At 53.1% G+C, this 24,971-nt stretch overlaps 1 protein-coding gene and 1 long non-coding RNA gene across 2 annotated transcripts in view; both read left to right on the forward strand.

Moving 5' to 3' along the window:
• The first annotated feature begins 5,370 nt into the window (after nucleotides 1-5,370).
• On the forward strand, nucleotides 5,371-7,704 carry LOC122462986. The gene is made up of 3 exons (XR_006285908.1): nucleotides 5,371-5,663; nucleotides 6,272-6,517; nucleotides 6,622-7,704. It is a non-coding gene; the product is annotated as an uncharacterized LOC122462986 (long non-coding RNA).
• A 9,353-nt stretch (nucleotides 7,705-17,057) lies between these two features.
• The window catches only part of LOC119567649 (C-type lectin domain family 2 member D-like), a 14,695-nt gene continuing 6,781 nt past the window's right edge, over nucleotides 17,058-24,971 (forward strand). The window contains exons 1-2 of the mRNA XM_043528497.1: nucleotides 17,058-17,224; nucleotides 18,386-18,533. Of these exons, the coding sequence (XP_043384432.1) occupies nucleotides 17,058-17,224; nucleotides 18,386-18,533 (315 nt within the window). The remainder of the gene's footprint in view (nucleotides 17,225-18,385; nucleotides 18,534-24,971) is intronic.

The raw sequence follows: 24,971 nt of genomic DNA on the forward strand, positions 1-24,971 counted from the left end.
GAGCTGGGACTCCAAGCCAGAGCTCTGCCTGGGTCTGCTGAGCACTAAGCACAGGGCTCCTGGCTGTCTTGGGGAGTGAGAGTCTGGAAACCCACCCTTCCCCCACCCCTCCAACACACACACCCCATGAGATTTGGGAGACGGTTCTCAGAGAAGAGGCACAGGCTCCTTCCTAGAGAAACAGGAGGATCCCAGGGAATCAGCCCTTCCCTCTGATCTGCTCTGAAATTCCTGGGGGGATTGTGCTCTCAGTCACTCCCTACATCCCCCCCAAGGATTTGCGTAGCAGGGAAGGGCCGAGGGTTCAGTCTCCTTTCTGGTGAACTGTTCAGGAATCAGGAGTTCTGGGAGGATGGGACCAGCCCCGACCCCGAACATTGTCCCAGTCTAGAGAGACGCTGAGAAGTTGTGACCTGCAGGGTACAAGCTGCGTCCTGGGGGAAAGAATCCCCTTCTAAAGCTCTGCCATCAATGACTCAGCTATTCCCCCCTGCGCAGAATGTCTCAGGCCCCTGGGGCTGGGGGCGTGGGGCTCATTTGCAAAGCAGGTGCACCTGGCCACTGAGTCTGACCTGCCTCCTTTCCCCACAGCATGTCAACTTGTGGGTCGTGTCCAGGGTGTCGCAGGAGCGAGCCAGGGCTATCAGGAGCAGCACAGCCCTGCTGAGATACACAGTCACCCTCCCTGAGTTTGGCGTAAGTGAGCTCCGAGCCCAGCTTGCTGGCTCCAGGCGGAGGCGGGCTGGCTCCAGCGGGCTGCAGGATCTGCTGCTGCCGGGGCTGTGGCTTAGGAGGGTTCTTCATGGGGAGGCAGAGTGAGAGCAGGGACTGAGCTAGGCTTGAGTCAAGTTCTTCTTGTGCTGGTTCAGTGTTGTCCCTGGGCCTTTAAGAGACCCATGCTCCAGCCCCTGCTTGGCATCCCAAAGCAGCTCCGGGCTCCCTTGGCAGCAGAGCAAATGAAGGGTCGATCTCAAGCTCCTCTCCCCCAGCATCTTCTGCAGAGGGGCTAAGGGGAAGGAGCCCTCTGGCCCAGGGGGGACAGGGAGCTGACAGGAAAATGCTGATGGAGTCCCCTCTCCTCTCCCTTCCATTAGATCTCAGCTGAGTTCCCTAGGATGGGTCACCATGTGGCCCAGCTGGCTCTATTTGTCAGCGATCCAGACAAGGACATCAGCCGGCAGGCCAGGGAGGGGACTTACCGGCTCTACCAACTGCTGCTCCAACAGAGGGGTAAGGAACCCAGCTGGGACACGGAACCCAATAGGGGACTATGAGTGACCACAGGTGGATAATGGGACCCCAGACCATTTCTCTCAGACTGACCCCAGCTGGAGGACAAGTCTCTCTCTGCCTCTGTTCTTCTCCACTCCACTGTGGAGCCATCAATGGGATTGGAAGGACACAGAAACTGCAACCAGAATGTGGAGAAAAGTCTCTCTCTCTCTCTCTCTCTCTCTCTCTCTCTCTCTCTCTTCTAGGGCTGACCATACATGACGCGGAAGATCTCTGGTGCTATGACTGGCACCAGGACAGAAGGCTCTTAGGCTACAAGAATACAGCCAGAGTGGGGGAGGTAAGGACACTGTGCCAGGGCATGACACAGCTCAGGGAATGTGGCTGGCTGGGTTCCCTGCAGTGGATGCCTCCTGGAGACAGGAAAAGAGCCCACTCCTTATTTCCAGCTCAGAGTTCCTCATCCAGCAACCAGTGGGACAGGCTGGTGCTAAAGGTCCCACATTGGAACCTCGCTAGTTGCCGTGATTTGAGTGTCTTACATGGCTGCATTGCTACGTGGCATAAGGAGGATCCCCGGGTGGGTGAGTTAAGATAGGATTATGGCTCTGGGTGTCTCTGTACTCCTTGACCTCCTGGCTGATCCCCAAGTGTCTGAGAGGAGAGCCCTGAGTCAGTCAGTCACGATTGCTTGATCAGACCCTTGTTTAATTCCCTGCACCCTGTAGAAGCAGAGAAGGGAGGTGGGCTTTGCCCAATTCCATTGCCGGTCAGGAAGCAGAATGCCCCAACCTGGGAACTGGGTAGGGGACATAGTGAGCTCCAGAGCCAAGATGGACCACATGCGCCTCCCTCATATCTCCAGACCCGGCCAGGGAATGGCAGAGTATCTGGATCTCAGCCACTGTTCCAAAGGAGCACATTGTCACTGAGCCAAGTTGCGGCTCCTTGCTGCACAAGTAGAAAATCAAAGACACCCCCCCGCCCCCGTCTCACAACTGTGGTGAGAATATCCAAACCTTCGAACACACCGTAACACAGTGCCCCCAGCCTGGAGTCAAAGGTGAGATGGGTGATTTCCACAACATCACAGAGGAGGCCTTGGAGTGGCTCCTGGATCGACAAGGGCATCGACAGAACGCTGCTCCACAGACGCCCCGTGAGAGAGACTGTGTGAGCTTGTCTCGCCTCCCACAAGCTGAATTGCTGCAGCGGAAGAAAAGTCTCCGAGGAGTGTCTGGGATGGGGACTGGGCCATGAGTCTCCTTGTCCTTGTCAGGCTGCAGGTTGGATTCCCTGTGAAGAAACCAAGGAGCTGCAGAGGCCATTCCCAGCGACGAGAGAAATCACTAAGCTGCGGGGAAGAGACCTTTGGTCTGTCAGCTCCAACCTCCTCGCCCCCCACAACACACACACACTCCTCTAGCCGCTGAGGTGCAGGAGATCTCTCTGCTGGAAGCAACACAGGATCCCCTGTGGTCTCTGTGCCCTGCACAGCAGAGTGGGCCTGCTCACACACATTAGAGATCCATTTCCAGCCCATCCTGGCCCCTGCCATAAATTGCCCTCCTGAAAGAGCCACTGGAGGCTTTGGTCCCTAAGCATCTGCGACCTTTTAATAAAGGGGCTTCCCTGAGCCCTGGGAGCCTGAAAGCCTCCTGGGGAATGAAGTGCCTTGGCCACAGCAGCTCTCTTCCGCGCCCTTTGGGGCACTAGAGGCCATTGTACGGCCAGGACTGGGAGGCTGGCTGTGGGCAATCTGCTCGAGCCTCGTGTCCTCTTGGTTTTAGGTCTTTGGAAAATTCTTCTCCATCGGTCAGAAAAGATCCTTCCTGCAGACAGCAGTGCTGGCCATCCACGACCCCCTGCTGCGTGTCAGCCAGGCGGGGCTGGTGCTCGTCTACTCCCTCCTGGGGGAAGCCCAGCAACTGATGGGGGTCACGGTAAGCAGCTGCAATCGACTCAGGAGCTTGAGGTGGGGGCCAGGGCCTCATTCCCATCCTATCGCCATTCGCTGGCCTGGTGGCAAGGAGCCTAGTGGGGACTTCTGGACTTCATGGACTTCTGTTCTTAGGATGTGGTGCTCTGCTATCACTCCTGGGAAGGACAGGAGAGTCCCCTAAGTGCCCTCTGGGAATCTTTCCTGCCCCACAGAGCTGCACCCATTTCCCCATGGCCTAGTGTCCATGTCACCTGAGCCACCATCGAGAGTTGCTCCCTTCCCTGGCAGCCTGGGAGGCCAAGGACTGACTGGTGCTGGCGACTGAGCAGGAAGGGCTGAGGCACATGGGCGTGGGAAGCTGGTCTTGCTGCTGGTAGGGCTGGACCCGCTCTCGAGAGATTGGGAGGATTCAGTCAGCAGGGGCTGCTGACCTGTCCCATTCCCCAGGGCTGCCATCCTGTGGCTTCAGCTTTTGTCACTGGGGTGACTTGGGGAAAGGTCTCAAGCTCTCCCCATCCCACTTCACTGCTGCCAGAATCCCTCCTGCCCCCCGCCACCCTGCTAGAGCCCCCTCCCTTCCCTACCTGGGTGGGTATCGAGGTAGGGCTGGAGGAGAGGGTTCTACGAACTTGAGCAGTGTCCCCAGGTGGGTTGGAGGTGGAACAGCTGCCAGGGGCACGGATGGGGAGGTGGCAGGAGTTCAGCCGACAAGGAGGGGGGTTGGCACTGGAGGTCACTAGAGAGGACAGCAAGCCTCCATCCTGGGGGTCGGAAGGATGAATCCACCACTCAGACATGAGCAGCTGCGGGGTGGAAATGATGGTGCTGGTTCCAGGTGCTGGTTCCAGGTTCCTTAATCCTCCCTGATTCCTGGGGAGTGTCTCCGTCTCTGACATGTTCTCGTTCCCCTGCAGCACGAGGATGTCACAGCCAAGGTCATGGGCCAGCTTCACATCATCAGGCATTTGCACCAGATGCCCGAGGTGCTGCAAGGGCTGTGGCTCATCTGATGCTCTTAAAGGTTCCCCTCCCTGTTCAGCAAGTCCCGCTCCCTGCTGCAGGTACTGCTTTGTCTCACTGTAAATGGGGGGCTAGTGGAAGAGGAAATGGAGGCCCCTGGCACTCACAGAAATTCTCTCCCCTCTCTGTGGAGCCAGGTCCTTCCCTCGGCCCCCCAAATTCCTTCATCTGGGGCAGGAGCTCTTTCCCTCACACCCATACCCCTCCCCTCTTTCCTTGATCTCACCCCCATCCCATTCTCCGTGCTCCCAGGTAGAGATCTTCCTGCCCCATATGGCGCAGAAGGACCTTTGTGTCAGAGCTACAAACTGTCTGCCCAACTGAAGCTCAGGAAGCTCCACATTTGAGGAGGTGAGGATGGGACAGAGGCTCAGGGCTAGCTTCATCTCCTGCCCTTTATTCTTCCTTTGGCCCTTCTCTGGGCTCTCAGAGTCTGACATGAAGAGGAGCCTCCTCCCCCCATGTCTTCTAGGCCGTGGGGTGTGTGACAGCCTCCCAGATGGGTGCAGTCAGAAGCTGAACCGCCTCAGGGAACAGTGGGGGCAGGTCACTTGTCAGAGGAAACCAAGCAGTGGTAGTTCTCAAAGAGGCTGAGAGGGAAGACCCCGCTCCCTCATGGAGGTAAGAGCCATTGACTTCTTTGGGCATCTGGGTTTCTTGGGGGAGAAATGGGATCTCTGCTGCATAGCCTGGCTGGGAGCTTCCCCCATCCCTGGGACAGAGACATCTCCATCAATGTGCCACCCTTGTTCTTTTCCTAGCAAGAGACTCTGCAGAGAACTCCTCAAACCTGTTCTCCTGGGAGCGTTTGTGGGAGGAGGCTCCCGTCCCTCAGTCTCCAACTCCATCATGCAGTCTCTTTCACCTAACATCTCCGCTCTCCAGCTCCACTTCCCGCAGCAGGACAAACGGACCTTCAGCTCCTAGAGAACAGACTCTGACCTCCTTCTGATCAGCAGTGGGGTTTCACCATCCCCTCAGCAAACCTGTCAGCTGGGCTGGACCGGATTTGAAGGAGGAGGGTATCTAAGAGGGTGGCTTGGCCTATGGCTGCCTAGCCTGGGGCTAGGCCAAATTGATGACCAAGTGAGCCCCACCTGAGAGGAAACAAGGGGAAACAGCAGCAAAAGTCCAGAAGCAGAGCGAGGTAGGGTAGGACCAGGGTAGGACCGGCTTCTCTCACCGTCCCTAAGGAAGGGGACATAGAAGACCCTAGAAACCCAAGAAGGGCAGGCCGAGCCGAAATCAGGCTGAGAGAGAACTCCCCACGAGGGTAGAAGGCCTTGTTTCAGTTCAAGACATTTTTGGACTTTGTTTGGAAGGAGCAGGACCCAGGAAGGAGCAGAGCAAAGGCCAGTCACCTGGTTGGAGGGCTGAGTTCCCAGCCAACAAACTGCAAGAGTGAGTCTCAGCGGGGTTGCTAGCCCAGCGAGAAAGCGGTGACACGAGGCCTGGCCAGCATCTAGCGGTGAGTGAACTCTGGTACACACCTGCTTCCATTCTGGAAACAGCCTGGTATTGGAGAGTGGGTGGGGAGAGCAGGGAGGTGGGAGGGGTTCCTGAGGCTGGGGTGGGGAGGAAGCTGTGGGGCTGGGAGGGGAAGGACATGGCCCAGCTTGTGGGAGGGATCCTGCTGGCTGTGTCTGGAGCCCTGTGTAGCCTCTTCTGTGGGAAGTTCCCATGGATCAGTGGGGCCTGAATCTCTCCTGCTCCTTTGGTCTCTTTGGGCTTCACAGGAGATGTCTGGTGAACTGCCCTTGGACTCTGGGCCCAGCACCGCTCAGAAATTATTCGCTACCTTCAGAGAGACAGGGCACAGCTCAGCCTGTTGGGTAGGCTGGAGACTCATACTTCACTCAAACACACAACCCTGAGGTGCTTTGGGAAGCACAGTAACAAAGAAGAGATTTAAGTGAAACTAAGCAAGAGAAAGAGACAAATTTCAAACAGAGAAACAAAACACAACACACTTTGTAGTGACTTAAACTGAATCTTAACAAGTCACAATCTTTGCCTTAGCAGTTTCCAGACTAACATCTCAGCTTTCCTAACAGACCTTCTTTGATGTCCCTGTAGGGTACAAAACTTCTCTGTCGAATCCGCTGATTTGATTGCTTCGTCTTGTGGTTTCAGACCCTCTGTTCTTCTTCTGGGCTGCCTGGACCCTGACTGTAACATCTCTCTGGCCCAGCCTCTTACACAAATGTGTGCTGCAGCCAGCCCAGCGCAGGGAGCAGTGGGGACAGATGATCTCATCCTGTCAGACCAAGAAACAAGGGTCCCATTGAGGCTTAGATGGAAGATCCCAGGCATCTCCTGGAGGTAAGAACCATCCACTCTTCCGGGCACTTGGGGCTGTTGCAACAAAGAGGGGGCTCCTGTTCCATAGGCTATTTGTCATTGTGACTGTGTTTTTTTATTCTCAGAGGATGCGTCCGGGACCCTGGAGACTGTTTCGTGCAGGAGGTTTGAGCAGGGAGAGATCACTCACTGTCATGACCCATGGGTCATTAACCCGGGTCTGCAGGGTTCCTGGGAGCAGCCAGCCTCCAACACACCACCTGGAAGCCGACGAAAAACTGCTTAGCTAGGACTGACGAAGTCCAGACCCAGTTTGAGGCTCCTATTGGCAGAGTCCCAGAGCAGCTAATCGGCCCCCGGGACCTCCTTAAACCAGCAGCAGGAAGAAGAAGCTGTCTGAACACCCGAGCTGCTCCCCGGCTCTGGACCGTGTGTTGGCTGTTCCTGCTCCCACTCCCCAGGCTTGATTTCCTGGCATGCGGACTCGGGGTGACTCATCTGACTTGAGGTGCTGAACACAATTTGGTCTTTTGCTTCTGCTCTTCCAGTGTCCTGACCCAGCTGACTCTCGACTCCTGTCTCGTGAGTGTGGACTCTGCCTCTGACCACTAGGTCTGGCTGCCCATGACCCAGCCATGACACTGACTTTTCTACAGTTCCTCCAGTGCCCTTTTCTGCTCTCCAGCTCTGCTCTCCCAGCAAGACACACCAATCCCTTGGCTCCCAGAGTCCTGCTTGCCTGCTAATCAAGGGCTCAGGGGGAGAGCTTGTCTTGCCCCCTCCCCCACCACAGCTGCTTTTCCTCGGGAACTCTCCCTAGCGCAGAAGAGAATCCGTCCTGGCAGCAGTCCAGGAAGTCACAGAAGGGACGGTCTGCTCAGCTCCCTCTGCAATGCCACTGCCCGAGACCATTACGAGTGGGTGCCCAGTGACTGCGCCGGCAGCTCCTTGAGAGACTGCTGGGGGCAGGGTAGTCGTGTTTCCCAGTGACCGCAGGAAGCCATGCAAAGAGTGCGGCATTGAGGAGACTCTCCTGCTGTCCCAAAGGGTTTCTGTTCTCCTGCACGGTCAGACCGTGGGGCCGGCTGGCAGAATGGGGAAGAGCTGGTTGGTGATGAGTCGGGGGAATCACCATAGAGGTGGCAGCAGCTGCAGATCCTGGAGTCCCTGTGGTCGGGTTACCATGTGTCCGGATTTTCCCGGACATGTCCGGCTTTTTGGGTTTAAATCACCCTCCGGGAGGAATTTGTAAAACTCTCCAAAGGGCCGGGATTTCCCTCCCAATGCAGCACTCTGCGGGTGGTGGTGGGGGGAGCTGCACGCTCTGCGAGGGAGCGCGGCACTGTGTCTGGCTCCGCACCCCAGACACACTGCTCTGAGCAGCAGGGTACGGGGGCCGGGGGGCTGGAGAAGGGGCATGGGGTCCCAAGGGGCAGTCTGGGGACAGGGAGCAGGAGGGGTTGGATGGGTCAGGGTTTCTGGGGGGAGCCTGTCGGGGGTGGGCATATGGAGAGGGGTCAGGGGAGACAAGGGACAGAGAGCAGGGGGGGTTGGATGGGGCGGAGGTTTGGGGGCAATGTCAAGGGCAGGGAGCAGGGGGGGTTAGATGGGTTGGGGGTTCTGCGAGGGCAGTCAGAGGACAGGGAGTGGTTGGATAGGTGTGGGAGACCCGGGGGTCTGTCAGGGGGCGGGGGTGCGGATAGGGGGTGGGTCAGTCAGGGGACAGGTAGGGGGGAAGTTCTAGGGGGGCAGTTAGGTTGGGGGGGTCTAAGGAGGGGGCAGTTGGAGACAGGGAGAAGGAAGGCTTAGATAGAGAGCAGGGTCCTGGGAGGGGGTGATCAGGGGACAAGGAGCAGCGGGGGTTGGATGGTTTGGCAGTTCTGTGGGGGGCAGTCAGGGGGCAGGAAGTGGGAGGGAGTAGATAGGGGGCAGGGCTACAACTCCCCCCTCCCCCCCCCCCTCCGGAGTGTCCTCTTTTTTGAAAGTTCAAATATGGTAACCCTACCCTATGGGCCCAGCCTCCGTTCCTGAGAGTTCAGGCGAACCTCCCCCTGTTCTCAGGGAGTCTTTGGCTTTCGCGGCTGGGCCTGCCTGCTGAGACAGAGGACTCAGTGTTTCCATCAGGCTGCTCAGTTGCAAATGCAGCCACCCAAAGACGTGAAGAATGGAAACGAAAGAGCAAAGCTGGACCCTCCGCTGAGCTCCTGCAATCAAGTGAGCCCAGCCTGGGAGAGACGAGGGAAAGCTCCAAGGTGGCTGCAGGGAGCCAGGGGAGGAGAAATAAATAGTTAATGATGAATCCTATGGGCTTTGTCTTGTGTGGTGAAGGGTTTAAAACGGGTCTAGTTACTATCACATTCAACTTTACAATCGCTGTGTCTGATTGAAGGGCAGGTCTGGAAAGGTCAGAGGTCACTCTAGGAGCTTCAAGTCTCCGATTCTGTCCCTATTGCCTGCTTTGACCAGCTGATCTCACCCCAACACATCCCTCAGGTGGTCGCAGTGGTGAGCTCTTTCCCTCTTTTTCTGGATTAGCCGCCAGCATGGGGACGGGATACATGTGGCCTAGGAAATGGAGAGGCATGGGGGTCACTTGCAGAGGCATGCAGAGAACTTGCAGAGTTGCCTGTTAATGCAGCTCCTATGGGGGAGTACGGTAGGGTACCGTGCACTCAGGGGCACCATTTCCAATTTTGGTGGTGGTGGGGAGGATAATTTTACCATGATTCAAAGGGCTACTTAGGCTCCTGAAAACTCTAGTGTTTTGGCAGATAACTTAGCAAAGAGCTGACAGGAACACTTGCCAGACCGCTTTCCGGGGAAGACCGCAATAAGAATGGATCCAGGGAATGGTTCTGTATCTCTGAGCTGTTTGGACACTTTCAGGGAACAGATGCAAGACAGAGATCCCCAAAGTTATCCTGGGTAACCCTGAGAGACTTCTGGAAAACTAGCAGATCCCACATCTCTGCTGTCACTTTGCACTGACAAACTTGGACTGTCCGAACCTGTTCATGTCTTTTACCTGCTTTAACCTCTCAATAACTTTCATATATAAAAGAAAGAAAATTAAATAAATGACGTAGTTACACCGATATAGGGCCGTAGCGTAAACCCGACCTCAGAGTTGTCCCATTGAAATGGAATTATTCACAGCAGTCATTAAAGTGAAACATGCACATAAGTGTTTCCAGGGCCAAGATTAAGGCCACAGCGTATGAGAGGTGCAGACGCAAGAAGAGAAGAGTGGTGCAAAAACTGAAATACCACTTGGAACGTGGCCCAAACAATGCATCACGAAAAATAAACTCATCTTGTTATCCAGTAATAGAGCTGGTTCCAAATGGTTTTACACTCACAATGCAACCTTTGAACTAGAAATGCCACTTTGGATTACGCTGATCATTTGAAAAAAGTTCTGTTGCCGGCACCCAGTGCCGAGAGGCTGAACAACAGCTGGAGTTGGTTCGCTACCCGGTGCGCTACACCCAATAATCACAACGGGGTGGAGAAGCAGAAAAGTTTATTTGCAGCTGCAAAAAGGTACAGGGAGAATAAAATCTCAAATCCTGCACCCAGAGCAGGAAGTTACACAGGCTTTTATACGTCCTTTTTCCCAGCATACTTATCCAATAGCAAGCTGCCCCAAGTATCCATATAGCCACCCAATCCAGTTCCCAGCTAGTTCCCTGATTCTCTGTATCATTTGTTAAACTATACATAAAGCTGCTTTATTCAGCATTGTTCTTCCATATCTGCCTTGTTTGGCCTTGCTTAGTTTCAGGCAGTCTGACTCTGCAACATATTGTTGCAGATCCTCAGCATAACTGCTGTGTGTGCCTCCAGGCCGGGGGGGGGGGGCGGGGGTGGCAAGGACACTTGGGCCTAGTACGCAGAGCTGCTGCGAGTGCCTCCGGTCGGGAGGGGGGGCCAAGGACACCTGGGCCTAGTGCGAGGGGACTTCATCGACACTCGTGGTCTTCCATCCCCTCGAGTTACCTAGTGGCCATGCCCCAGTGTCCCCAACAGTTCCCTTTTTAAAAAAAACATTTTGGATTTCTCTGCCCACTTGAGAGAGAACGCAGAGTTTTTCCCACCAAAACTAAACAAAAATTTGATCATTAAAAACATTTGCAAATAAGTTTGAAGAATATGGGGGAGGGGGGAGAAGTGGTTTCTTCTTCAATTTTCATGACCCTCCCCACCCCTGCTATTTTTGACCAGTTCTAATTATGAATAAATGTCTGTATGTCCATGAATGATAAATATGTCTGCTACTGAAACATTTACAAACAACGGCTGTCATCAGGAGCCCTGAGGTCACATTACGTAGAGAAACACCCAGGCCTGCAGGGTTCACATTCACAAAGACATAAACCGCCCCAGGATGGGAATGTCACACACAACACAGCGTGACTGGCCCGGGTTGGTTAGGTGCATGTTTTGCTGTTGCTGGCAAATTGTGCTTTTTTGAGGTGTGTGGGGAGTTATATTTGAAAGGAGTTCTTCATCCTCTCCCACTCTCATCCAGGGGTGCCGGAACAGGGGGGACCAGGGCCCACCACTTTTTACTGGCCATAACTGTGAGCGACTGGATGAAGAGGGAGAGAAGGGAGCGGGGGCGGGGGGAGGGGCAAGGGAGGGCATGAAGTGGGAGCTCAGGCAGAAAGGCGGCAAGAGGGGGGGCCTCGGAAAGGGGCGGTTTGAAGGGGCCAGACGTCAAGGAGAAGGGATGGCACAGGGGCTAGGCCACAGTTTGGGTGCCAGCAGCCCCCCCCCCCCCCCCCACTTGTAGGAAGCTTTTGCCCATCCTGCCGTCGTCTCAAATAAATTTGTTATGGTAAGAAAACTTTGAGCAACAAGGAGACTCAGAGACCCACAATATAACCGCTAAAATCCTCACCCGCCCCTGGAGCTGGGCAAACAGAATTTTCTGGTCACTGGCAATTCCAAAAAAAAAGATGGAAAAAAACTGGTTTCAGGTTGAACAAAACATTTTTCCAAATTTTTGATGAACCAAAAAGCTTTTTTTTAAAAAAAAAAAAAAAAAAAGACCCAGGAACATTTCAAGGGTTGTAACGTTTTGAATTTTTAAAATAAAACTGAAGGACATTTTTAAAAAAAAAATTGTTTCAAACTGAAAAATCAAAATGGTTTGTTTGGAAAGTGTCTAAACGAAATGCTTCGACTTTTTAAGAACGGGGGGAGGGGCTGGACGTGAACAATTCAGCAGACTGGATATGAATTCGCAAACTGCTGAATCTAAAATAGGTTTAGATGAAAAGTTTCGCCCAGTCTAGTCCCCACCATTGAGGGGCATCGTAAGAGGGATCAGCTCTTCTAGCTGGTTCCCCAGCCCAAGTCTGTCTCCATTTATTGGTTCCCCCCCCCCCCCACTCCAGTTTAGGGTTGCCAATTTTAATTGGACGTATTCCTGAAGATTTTATCACATGACATAATCTTTAATTAAAAATTAATCTTTAATTCCTGCAGACTCCCGGTCAGCCTGGAGGATTGGCAATGCTACTCCAGTTTCCTGGGCCACACCCGTGTCCCCACCTAATGGATCCCTTCCTCTGGGTTCCTGGGTGAAGCGTCTGTCCTCCATGAGCAGGTCTCCTTCACCATTCTCCAGGGCTGGGTCTCGATTCCTGTTTCTAATTCCCTGGGCCTAGTCCCCGTCCCTGTCACACACTGCGGGGAGCTCAGATTCCTGTGAATCCTGCAGACTTCCAGGCTGCTGGGAGGGATGAGTCAGCAGCTTGCTGAAGACGAGTCGGGGGCAGGCAAACACTTTCCCTCTACCTTTCCAGAACCCACATAGGTATAGTGAGACCAGCTCCCCCACCACCCCCACCACTCCACGCACCATGAGATGATTCCAGGATGCTGGCTCTGAAACAAAAGAGAGAGAAAGGCCCCATTACTAAGGGACTCCGTTAAATCATCCCACTGCTGCCATGAGGATCCCAGAAGATGAAGACGTTCCTGGGATACAGTAAGAGCTGAGTTGGGTCATGCGCACATGGGCACCACTCAGAGCAGCGGGAATGAGATCTCCAGGCTCATTATCCCCATCGGCCAACGTGACGGAGGGAGAAAGGTGAGCCCGGCAAAGCAGCCCCTGTTCCAGAGTCTGGGAACTGGGATTTTTAAGATGCTCCAAGATGGGGTCCCTCAGGTCTTAAGGTTAGAGGGAAAGGTTATGATCATCTACTCCAGTGTCTCCTGAAGCGTGGGGAAGGGCTAGCCATGGTGGGAAGGGTGGGGTTTGAAGAGGAGTACATGAAAATGGGGGGGTGGGGTCGCTAACACATTGCTGACGGGTGAGGGGCACGATTAGTTTCTTTGCCTTGAGGAGGGGGCTCAGCTTTTAAAAGTTTTGGGAAGAATAATTTAGTCTGAGCCCTGGCATAACCCAGGCCAGAGAACGTCGCCTACTGATTCCTGCACCCAGTCCAGTGATTTATGGCACTGACTTGGCATCGAGAGGGATTTTATCATACGTTGAAATCCAGCTGCAGAAGGGAAAGGGCATTAGAAGCTGAAAGACCCCAGAAGTGGCTCTGGTTTTCTACTCGAAATAACCACCCGGGGCTGATTTTCCCCGGCCCAGCGCCTTGCAGTCATGCACCCAGCGCCTAGTGAGTTCGGTGTGCAGGCAGGCTCCCAAATCCAGACAGTGGCACTTCACATCTGCTTTGCCCTGGCGTCAGGGACTGCCCTGAGCGCCCACCCTGCAAACACTTACGCACCTGAGCCCTCCCACTGCCATCCAAGGCTACTCCTACGGATGGAGTTAAACACGTGGCTAAAGCGTTTGCAGAGGTTCCAAAGAGCTGAGGCTCTGTGTAAAAGGAACATTACTTCAGTTATTCCAATCTTGGGTTGATGAGATGCTCCTGCCCGCCCCCTCCCTTCACAGCTGAGTCTCCCACCCAGTGGAATTCTCCAAGGAACTTCCCACTCCAAGAGACAAAGGTGCCTGAAGTGGCCATTAGCCTCTTAAGTCCCTTTGTGAATCCAGCCCTAACCATTCATCTGGATAAGTCCTCAGCTCCCTGCAGCTGTCCCGTTACCCAGGTCGCACGGTGCAGGTTTCCTCTCGCCCATCAGACTTCGTTTTTAAAGGAAAGCTGAGATGCAGGAGATCAAGGTGGCGCTTCCAATGAACAAGTACCAGGTCACCCACCCCACGGGATTCAGCCTCGTATGGTCCTTGCTCCAGACCCCCTAACTCTGTGGTTCTCAAGCAGGGGTACACGTATCCCTGGGGTACACAGAGGTCTTCCGAGGAGTAGGTCAACTCATCTAGATATTGGCCTAGTTTTACCACGGGCTACATAAAAAGCACTAGCAAAGTCAGTGCAAACTAAAATTTCAGACAGACACTGACTTGTTTAAACTGTTCTATACGCTATACACGGATATGTAAGTACACTACTTATTTCCAATGGATTTATTTTATAATTGTGTGGTACAAATGAGAGTCAGCAATTTTTCAGCAATAGTGGCTGTGGCAACGTTTGTATTTTTAGGTCTGATTTTCTAAGCAAGTCGTTTTTAAGTCAGGTGAAACTTGGGGTACGCAAGACAAATCAGACTCGTGAAAGGGGTGCAGTGGTCTGGAAAGGTTGAGAGCCACTGCCCTAACTCACCTCACAGCCTGGGACGTCTTCTTGACTGACGGTCCGCAGGGAAGTTAGAGATGAAGGACAACACCAGAGCCCAGCTTCCCCTTGGGGGGGGGGAAGGAAAGACTCACCCCTGGGCCTTTCCTTGTTACAGGGACCCACAGTGACACGGACTCTCTCTCACTCTGCAGCTTCTCAGGCTCTGCTGCTGGGAACAGCTGCGGGTGGATAAAAGGCAGCCAGGTTCTGTCTGAGACGTGTGCCGCGGAGCTCAAATGGATCTGCCAGAAAGAAGCAGCCATGATATAAACAGTGCAACTGAGGATCCACATTTGTGTATCTGTAATGTGAAGTACCCCCCTGTTTAGTCTCCTGGGTAGGGCCCTACCAAATTCACCCATCCAGTTTGGTAAATTTCATGGTCATGAGATTTTTAAAAGTCTTTTAAATTTCACAGTTTTAGCTATTTCAATCTGAAATGTCGCCCTGTTGTAACTGTGTGGATCCCATCCCAGAAGAGGGTCATGGGGGGTCTCAAGGCTATTGGGGGAGGGGTGTCACGGTATCGCTCCCCTTACTTCGGCACTGCTCCTGGCAGTGGTGCTACCTTCAGAGCTGGGCTCCCGGCCGGCAGCCACGGAGCTTTCTGCTGCTGGGGGAGGTTACTGGAGGTGGCTCTGATCTGGCCCTGGGAGCAGCCCATGCAGGGGACGAGGTCCTGTTCCTCCCCAGCCCAGCCCGAACTTGCAGCTAGAGCCTGGCACACGGTAGGAGCCCCTGCCCGGGACGCTCCCAGCCCTGCCCCTCCCCCGTTCCAGGGTCCAGCACTCAGAGGTTAAAAGGGCCTGGAGCTGGTGGTTGGCAGGGTGACATCCTATGTCAGGCTCACAACACACAGATGGCCAGACAGGGAGGTAACCTCAGTTGCCTCCTGTCTGAAAGGAGGATCTGAGGTACATCACCTCCCATGACCTGCTTTAACTCCAAGACCTTAAGGGCATCATTGTCAGTCTGGAGACACAGCTCCTTACATAGTATCCGTACAGAGGTCTTGCTCCGATTATGGTGACCATTGGGCTACTGGCCCTTGATACACACCTCACATGCCCCCTTTGAGAACGAGTGGTCTACATAATAGTTCACCAACCAGGGGTACATGTACTCCTGGCGATATGCAGAGGTCTTCCAGGGGATACATAAACTCATCCAGATATTTACCTCGTTTTAAAACAGGCTACACAAAAAGCACGAGCGAAGTCAGTACAAACTAAAATTTCAGATAGTGACTTGTTTACACTGCTCTATATCCTATACACTGAAATGGAAGTACAAGATTTATATTTCCATTGATTTATTTTATTATATGGTAACAATGAGAACGTCAGCCATTTCTCAGTAATAGTGGCTGTGACGCTTCTGTATTTTTTACGTCTGATTTTGTAAGCGAGTAGTTTTTAAGAGAGGTGACAAATCAGACTCCTGAAGGAGGTACAGTCATCTGGAAAGGTTTAAAACTACTGATGTAAAGATCAGACCCAGGGGATTCCTGTAAAACCTTCTGTGCTGCCTGCCACTTGGCACCAAGGGGTCCCTGGGTCACATACGTCTTTCCCCCAAACTCCATCTCTGGGCAGGCTCAGCTCCTCTCTCCTGGAAGGAGGGAACTGGAGCCAAGGCCGTGCAATAGCGCTGTCTGCAGTGTCTTGAGAGAGTGGCGCCAACCTCAGGGCAGACTGCTGGGAACCAGGGCTCAAATCCAAACTGGCTGAGAATTCTAGACATAGATTTCACCAACCAAACATGCAGGGTAATCTCCTCCGGCATGGTAACAGCCTAGCCATGCAATCCCCTTGGGTACTCCGAGCTGTCTCGCAACCCAGGTGAGCCTGCCTTTGAGAGACAGATGGTCTCTTACACTCAGAATCACAACAGTATTCAGGTTACTCCCAGTCCCACAGGTCCAGGCACCCCAGGTGAACTGCACCTTAGACATCACACCAAAGTCAGTCTTATTATATGACAATTTATTGAAAAGGAAATAAGAATTATTTACAAGGCTAAAGCGGGTGAACATACATACACAACTAAGCTACAAAGTTTCGAAAGATAACAGAAGGATCTACAGCAGACATGGGGACTTTGGTATAACCTGGCACCTGGTCTGTCTGTGTCACACCTACCCACTCCCTGCCCTTTTCAAACCCACTGGGCTCCAGGAAGGGAGAGAACAGACATTTCTCCTCTTACTCCTACGTTCCAGGCCCTAGGTGTCCCACGAGGAGTGTAACAGGGGTTCTACTCCCTTGGCAGGTGCAGTGCTCTTAAAACTAAAAATGGAAAATTAAAACCAGTTTAAAACGTTCATTCTTTCATCCAAAGCAATATCTGGCAACAAAAAACAGGAACTGGTGGTGTAAACCTGCAAATTTCAAAATCAATTGTGTTTTCAAAACACCCCAAAAACTGACCCATAAAAAAATCTTGTTAAAAAGTTGCTGGGGGAGGGGAGGGGAATGGAGAACATCCCCCCTCAGCTCTATTCCAGACCACCAAATGGGAATGATGAATATTTTTCAAAGATTCCATAGATAATTTTCTGTAGTGAAAAGCTTCTGTGGGGGAATGTCAGGGCAGCGAAAGCTGAGGCTGGTGCCTTGGCTCAGTTAGGCAGAGTTCCTGGTCCAGCTGAGGTAGGTTGGAAAGGCTGGATTTGAGCCGTTCCACTGGCAGAAAAAGAGACAGCACGGGTGGGGGGACAAGATGTGCAAATAGCATCTCTGGTTTTCACCTGCATCCACAGGGCTCTGCCCAGCGATGCGCAGAGCATTCCCCGATATTCTGGAATTGCTCAGATGTGATACTGTAAAGAGATCAGTCCGGCTTTTCTGGGACTAATTACACAGTACTCTCCTTACGAGCCCCCTACCATGGCAGCCTCCTGTGCCTGTGTAAATGCATCGGGTTTGGTGCAGATCCAGTGTCTCTCACTGGCGCATCGCAAGCTGCTGACCCCATTCACATCCTTCAGATACGCGCAGTCTCCTCCTCCTCTTATCACAAACCTGCAAGACAGAAGCCAGGGAGCTGGTGTCAGGTAGGAGTTGGACATTTCCCATCAGTCACAGGCAGGGAGAGACGCTCTCGCACAGTGCAGGGAGCTGCTGCACTCACAGCCCCTCACGATTCCCCTTCCTGCACCTGCCACAGGCCCCAGCTAGAAAGGGGGCAGTGGGGCAGCAAGGAGAGGAAAGGTTCTAAGATCAACTGACCACCATGGAGCATTTATGCCGGGTGGGTATTAAGCCAGTTCCTACTCCGTCCACCCCTCCCCCCCGCCCACCCCGCACACCCAGCTGGGTCTGCATGGGCCCCTGCAGGCCCAACCCACCCAAACTGCCCCAGGCGTAGGTTCCAGGTGACTCTCAGCGTGGCGAGGAGCAGCAGTAACACCGCACAGAGGAGCTGGGTCCAGGGCTCCCTGGACAGTTTACATCACTGAAATGAGCCGTGGAACGCAGTACCGACACCTCCGTTAACGCAGTGTGAAACCTACCCATTGGTGACCTCGGCAGGGCAGGGTCTCGTCACGCTATTGACTTCCCCGCCTGCACAGACAGCGTGTGCGAGCGCAGATGGCAGCTGTTTGTGGTGACCGTGAACCTGGCTGGCTGCGCTGGACAGGCCGGGCAGCGGGCGTTCGGTCTCCTGAAGGGAAGGGAGTTTGTTCCCATCTTCATCTCAACCTGCCTCTCCAGGGAAGCAAAGCGCAGAGCAGGGGGAGGGGGCAGCAGTCCAGGCTAGCAGAACTCCTTGGGGTACTAGACCTGGCAAATCATGTTGAAGTTAATCTCCTACCCATTAATTATTGCCCCCCTGCTGGCCCCCTGGTAACTTTCCCCTCCCTCTGCAGCTCTCTGCCCACCCCGTGTTGTAACGCTGAGCTTGGGCCCAGCTCTCTGTCCTGGGCTTCATGGCATGAGCGGTTTGTCAGCTGCATCCCTGTTGAATGTGAACCCAAGAGAGGGAGAGCACAGTCAGATAACCTCCCTCTGGGGCTGGATTCCCAGCATCCTCCTGGCTCCCTCACAGCCTTTCAGTACCCACCCTGGTTCGAGGGGTCTCAGAAGCCTGGGGCGCAGGGGCTGATCTCCCCCTTTTCTCCTCGTTGGCGGGTGGCGGGTCTCCCTCACACCACGTGTCGCTGTCTCATTCTCAGTGTGGAGACCTAAGCTTCCGTCAGCTGATCTGGGACCCCTGCTGGCCTCACGTGCCCAGACCGCTGGATCGGATACCGAGGGAAATGCTACTATTTTTCTGAGGCCGAAAGGAACTGGACCTACAGCCTGACCTACTGCTCTGCGCTCAGCGCCTCCCTGGCTGAGATCAACAGTGAGCAGGAAATGGTGAGAGATGCTCGAATTGCAACGTACTGGTCTTGGCTCAGCAGCTGCTGCAGGAGAACCTGGGCTCAAGGAGCAGCTCTGAGAAATGAGCTTCCAGTTGCTGAATGCCAGGCCTGGCTGGCTGGCCCGGGGCACCTCTAGTGTCCGTGTCTGACTGCAGGGATCACTCACTGTCAGCCCTCTCAAAAGGAGACTGCCCCTTTCTCAGGCTAGGCTGGCTTGAGTGTCTTCTGGGTGGCATGGGGCCAAAGGGGTCCTGAGATCCCAGATTGACTTGAAGAGCCAGTGCTCTTGGGTAGCCAGATGAGGATGGGGGGGCTCCTCTTAGCCCTGGCCCCTTCTGGCTGAGGATTTGGTGGCTCTTCTCTCATCCCTGGCCCTTCTCAGCATCCCTTATTGAGATCAACTGGGCTCTTTCCTTCCCCTTCCCCTGTGATGGGCAGGGGGGCTCAGCTGTTCTGTAAGGCAAGGCTTTGACACAGAATGTGGCCTTCTATGGAGAGGTGCGGGGGCAGCTTAGACCCAGCAGCACCCAAGAGCTGCTCCAGCCCAGGGCAGATTGGTGTGAGGGGGAGCTGGGTTTGGGATGGGAAAGTTAATACTGAATTACCCAGAGCTGGGCAAGAGGGAGGCGAAAATCCCCAGCCGTTCCCTGAAACGCCATCTGCGTTAAAGATGCCTGATAGTCACAAATACTGAGTGCCTGGGGCTGCCATGAGAAGTGGGGTACAGTAGAGATGGCCCAGACGACATCCCAAGAGGGATTTCAGTGGGATCTGGGTGGGATCAAATAACCAAACCCCAGTTGAGCCCATAGCAGAGTTTGACCCTGGACCATCAGCACGGAAAGAACGGCAGAGTAGGTCACGCTGGCGGGGGAGTGGCACTACATGTCCAGGAAAGCATAGAGTAAAGAACAGTAAAAATCTTAAACGAACCCAACTGTATCCTAGCATCTCTAAGAATAGGAATTCCACACTTGAAGAATAAGAATCTAGCAGCAGGAATATACTACTGACCAGGATGGTGACTGTGAAATTCACCGAGATTAGAGAGGCTACAAAAGCAGAAAACCCAATAATAATGGGGGTTTTCAACTATCCCCATATGATTAGAGATCTGGAACAGCTTCCATATGAGGGGAGACGACTAAGGGGGGGATATAGGAGGTCTATAAAATCATGAGTGGGGTCGAGAAAGTGAAGAGGGAAGTATTGTTTACTCCTTCAGGTAACGCAAGACCTAGCGGTCACACAATTAAATGAATAGGCGGCATCTCTGACACAAACAAAAGGAAGTATTTCTTCACACAACACACAATCAACCTGTGGAGCTTGTTGCCAGGGGATGTTGTGAAGGCCAAGAGTATAACTCTGTTCAAACAAGAAGTAGACAAGTTCACAGAGGATAGGTCGACCAGTTCCTATCAGCCAGGAAGGTCAGGGATGCAGCCCCATGCTCTGAGTGTCCATAAACATCTGACTGCCAGAAGCTGGGTGTGAATGGGATGGATCACTCGATCCTGACCCTGTTCTGTTCATTCCCTCGGAAGCACCTATCGCTGGCCAGTATCGGAGGACAGGACACTGGGCTAGATGGACCAATGGTCTGACCTATGTGGCCAGTCTTAGGTACTTACAGCTGAATGGCGTTTTTAAAAAAGCCCTTTGCGATTGATGGGAAGCTGGAAAATGTCCCCAGAGGAGGCTTAGAAAACAAGTCAGTTGATGACCTGTTGTTTGATATCAGCCAGATAGTTTCACATATTCCAGTAAGGATGCCCTGATGTCGGCAGCAGTCTGTCTTTGTGATTACATCATGAGCCCATCTGTTAGCAGGCCTGTTTGGGGTCTGTCCACACCGCAGCTGGCACCATGCCATTGCAGAGAAACTAAATGAATTCTTTGCAGCAGTTTTGATGGCTGAGCATGTGAGGGAGATTCCCAAACCTGAGCCGTCCTTTTTAGGTGACAAATCTGAGGAACTGTCCCAGATGGAGGTGTCATTAGAGGAGGTTTTGGCACAAATTGAGAAACTAAACAGTAACAAGTCACCAGGACCAGGAACTCAAAGGTGAAATTGCAGGACTACTAACTGTAGTCTGTAACCTATCATTTAAATCCGCTTCTGTACCCGATGACTGGAGGATAGCTAATGTGATGCCAATTTACCGGAACTGGGTAAACAGGCATCTCAGTGGGGTGTTAACCCTGAAATCTGCCACCCTGCGGGCGCCCACCCCAGCAGAAGGCTCTGGGTGTATCATTGCCATCCCATCAGAGCTCTTCTGGGGTGATGCTGGTGGGGGAGCCACTCACAGCCCATCTGCTCAGGTGGCTGTGGGCTGGGCTCTCCCTTCTCTGGGACAGATCTCACCCCGAGCCAGAAGCTGGTGGCCTGAGGTCAGAGAGATCCCGGCCTGCCCAAAGAGTAGTGCTGGGCCTCCTCCCAGCCCAGCACATGGCTACTGTGAGTAGCCAGGATGGGACCATGGGGGAGGATTTGCCTGTGGGCCTGGACCCCACCCTGTTCCCAGGTGGGAAGCGCTGGCCTCCAGCTCTCACGGGAAGCTCTGTGTGAGTGGCTGGGGTCACACCATGGCCGCTGGGTTTGTGCTGCTGGCATTTCACTCCAGCAGCCCCCTGCAATACAGCCTGTCCTGACAGGCCTCTGGCCTGAGAGCTGATGTAAACTGTCCAGGGAGCCCTGGACCCAGCTCCTCTGTGCGGTGTTACTGCTGCTCCTCGCCACGCTGAGAGTCACCTGGAACCTACGCCTGGGGCAGTTTGGGTGGGTTGGGCCTGCAGGGGCCCATGCAGACCCAGCTGGGTGTGCGGGGTGGGCGGGGGGGAGGGGTGGACGGAGTAGGAACTGGCTTAATACCCACCCGGCATAAATGCTCCATGGTGGTCAGTTGATCTTAGAACCTTTCCTCTCCTTGCTGCCCCACTGCCCCCTTTCTAGCTGGGGCCTGTGGCAGGTGCAGGAAGGGGAATCGTGAGGGGCTGTGAGTGCAGCAGCTCCCTGCACTGTGCGAGAGCGTCTCTCCCTGCCTGTGACTGATGGGAAATGTCCAACTCCTACCTGACACCAGCTCCCTGGCTTCTGTCTTGCAGGTTTGTGATAAGAGGAGGAGGAGACTGCGCGTATCTGAAGGATGTGAATGGGGTCAGCAGCTTGCGATGCGCCAGTGAGAGACACTGGATCTGCACCAAACCCGATCCATTTACACAGGCACAGGAGGCTGCCATGGTAGGGGGCTCGTAAGGAGAGTACTGTGTAATTAGTCCCAGAAAAGCCGGACTGATCTCTTTACAGTATCACATCTGAGCAATTCCAGAATATCGGGGAATGCTCTGCGCATCGCTGGGCAGAGCCCTGTGGATGCAGGTGAAAACCAGAGATGCTATTTGCACATCTTGTCCCCCCACCCGTGCTGTCTCTTTTTCTGCCAGTGGAACGGCTCAAATCCAGCCTTTCCAACCTACCTCAGCTGGACCAGGAACTCTGCCTAACTGAGCCAAGGCACCAGCCTCAGCTTTCGCTGCCCTGACATTCCCCCACAGAAGCTTTTCACTACAGAAAATTATCTATGGAATCTTTGAAAAATATTCATCATTCCCATTTGGTGGTCTGGAATAGAGCTGAGGGGGGATGTTCTCCATTCCCCTCCCCTCCCCCAGCAACTTTTTAACAAGATTTTTTTATGGGTCAGTTTTTGGGGTGTTTTGAAAACACAATTGATTTTGAAATTTGCAGGTTTACACCACCAGTTCCTGTTTTTTGTTGCCAGATATTGCTTTGGATGAAAGAATGAACGTTTTAAACTGGTTTTAATTTTCCATTTTTAGTTTTAAGAGCACTGCACCTGCCAAGGGAGTAGAACCCCTGTTACACTCCTCGTGGGACACCTAGGGCCTGGAACGTAGGAGTAAGAGGAGAAATGTCTGTTCTCTCCCTTCCTGGAGCCCAGTGGGTTTGAAAAGGGCAGGGAGTGGGTAGGTGTGACACAGACAGACCAGGTGCCAGGTTATACCAAAGTCCCCATGTCTGCTGTAGATCCTTCTGTTATCTTTCGAAACTTTGTAGCTTAGTTGTGTATGTATGTTCACCCGCTTTAGCCTTGTAAATAATTCTTATTTCCTTTTCAATAAATTGTCATATAATAAGACTGACTTTGGTGTGATGTCTAAGGTGCAGTTCACCTGGGGTGCCTGGACCTGTGGGACTGGGAGTAACCTGAATACTGTTGTGATTCTGAGTGTAAGAGACCATCTGTCTCTCAAAGGCAGGCTCACCTGGGTTGCGAGACAGCTCGGAGTACCCAAGGGGATTGCATGGCTAGGCTGTTACCATGCCGGAGGAGATTACCCTGCATGTTTGGTTGGTGAAATCTATGTCTAGAATTCTCAGCCAGTTTGGATTTGAGCCCTGGTTCCCAGCAGTCTGCCCTGAGGTTGGCGCCACTCTCTCAAGACACTGCAGACAGCGCTATTGCACGGCCTTGGCTCCAGTTCCCTCCTTCCAGGAGAGAGGAGCTGAGCCTGCCCAGAGATGGAGTTTGGGGGAAAGACGTATGTGACCCAGGGACCCCTTGGTGCCAAGTGGCAGGCAGCACAGAAGGTTTTACAGGAATCCCCTGGGTCTGATCTTTACATCAGTAGTTTTAAACCTTTCCAGATGACTGTACCTCCTTCAGGAGTCTGATTTGTCACCTCTCTTAAAAACTACTCGCTTACAAAATCAGACGTAAAAAATACAGAAGCGTCACAGCCACTATTACTGAGAAATGGCTGACGTTCTCATTGTTACCATATAATAAAATAAATCAATGGAAATATAAATCTTGTACTTCCATTTCAGTGTATAGGATATAGAGCAGTGTAAACAAGTCACTATCTGAAATTTTAGTTTGTACTGACTTCGCTCGTGCTTTTTGTGTAGCCTGTTTTAAAACGAGGTAAATATCTGGATGAGTTTATGTATCCCCTGGAAGACCTCTGCATATCGCCAGGAGTACATGTACCCCTGGTTGGTGAACTATTATGTAGACCACTCGTTCTCAAAGGGGGCATGTGAGGTGTGTATCAAGGGCCAGTAGCCCAATGGTCACCATAATCGGAGCAAGACCTCTGTACGGATACTATGTAAGGAGCTGTGTCTCCAGACTGACAATGATGCCCTTAAGGTCTTGGAGTTAAAGCAGGTCATGGGAGGTGATGTACCTCAGATCCTCCTTTCAGACAGGAGGCAACTGAGGTTACCTCCCTGTCTGGCCATCTGTGTGTTGTGAGCCTGACATAGGATGTCACCCTGCCAACCACCAGCTCCAGGCCCTTTTAACCTCTGAGTGCTGGACCCTGGAACGGGGGAGGGGCAGGGCTGGGAGCGTCCCGGGCAGGGGCTCCTACCGTGTGCCAGGCTCTAGCTGCAAGTTTGGGCTGGGCTGGGGAGGAACAGGACCTCGTCCCCTGCATGGGCTGCTCCCAGGGCCAGATCAGAGCCACCTCCAGAAACCTCCCCCAGCAGCAGAAAGCTCCGTGGCTGCCGGCCGGGAGCCCAGCTCTGAAGGTAGCACCACTGCCAGGAGCAGTGCCGAAGTAAGGGGAGCAATACCGTGACACCCCTCCCCCAATAGCCTTGAGACCCCCCATGACCCTCTTCTGGGATGGGATCCACACAGTTACAACAGGGCGACATTTCAGATTGAAATAGCTAAAACTGTGAAATTTAAAAGACTTTTAAAAATCTCATGACCATGAAATTTACCAAACTGGATGGGTGAATTTGGTAGGGCCCTACCCAGGAGACTAAACAGGGGGGTACTTCACATTACAGATACACAAATGTGGATCCTCAGTTGCACTGTTTATATCATGGCTGCTTCTTTCTGGCAGATCCATTTGAGCTCCGCGGCACACGTCTCAGACAGAACCTGGCTGCCTTTTATCCACCCGCAGCTGTTCCCAGCAGCAGAGCCTGAGAAGCTGCAGAGTGAGAGAGAGTCCGTGTCACTGTGGGTCCCTGTAACAAGGAAAGGCCCAGGGGTGAGTCTTTCCTTCCCCCCCCCCAAGGGGAAGCTGGGCTCTGGTGTTGTCCTTCATCTCTAACTTCCCTGCGGACCGTCAGTCAAGAAGACGTCCCAGGCTGTGAGGTGAGTTAGGGCAGTGGCTCTCAACCTTTCCAGACCACTGCACCCCTTTCACGAGTCTGATTTGTCTTGCGTACCCCAAGTTTCACCTGACTTAAAAACGACTTGCTTAGAAAATCAGACCTAAAAATACAAACGTTGCCACAGCCACTATTGCTGAAAAATTGCTGACTCTCATTTGTACCACACAATTATAAAATAAATCCATTGGAAATAAGTAGTGTACTTACATATCCGTGTATAGCGTATAGAACAGTTTAAACAAGTCAGTGTCTGTCTGAAATTTT

The sequence above is a fragment of the Chelonia mydas genome, chromosome 14 (genome assembly GCF_015237465.2).
Source record: "Chelonia mydas isolate rCheMyd1 chromosome 14, rCheMyd1.pri.v2, whole genome shotgun sequence".
In the NCBI taxonomy this organism is placed as follows: domain Eukaryota; kingdom Metazoa; phylum Chordata; order Testudines; family Cheloniidae; genus Chelonia; species Chelonia mydas.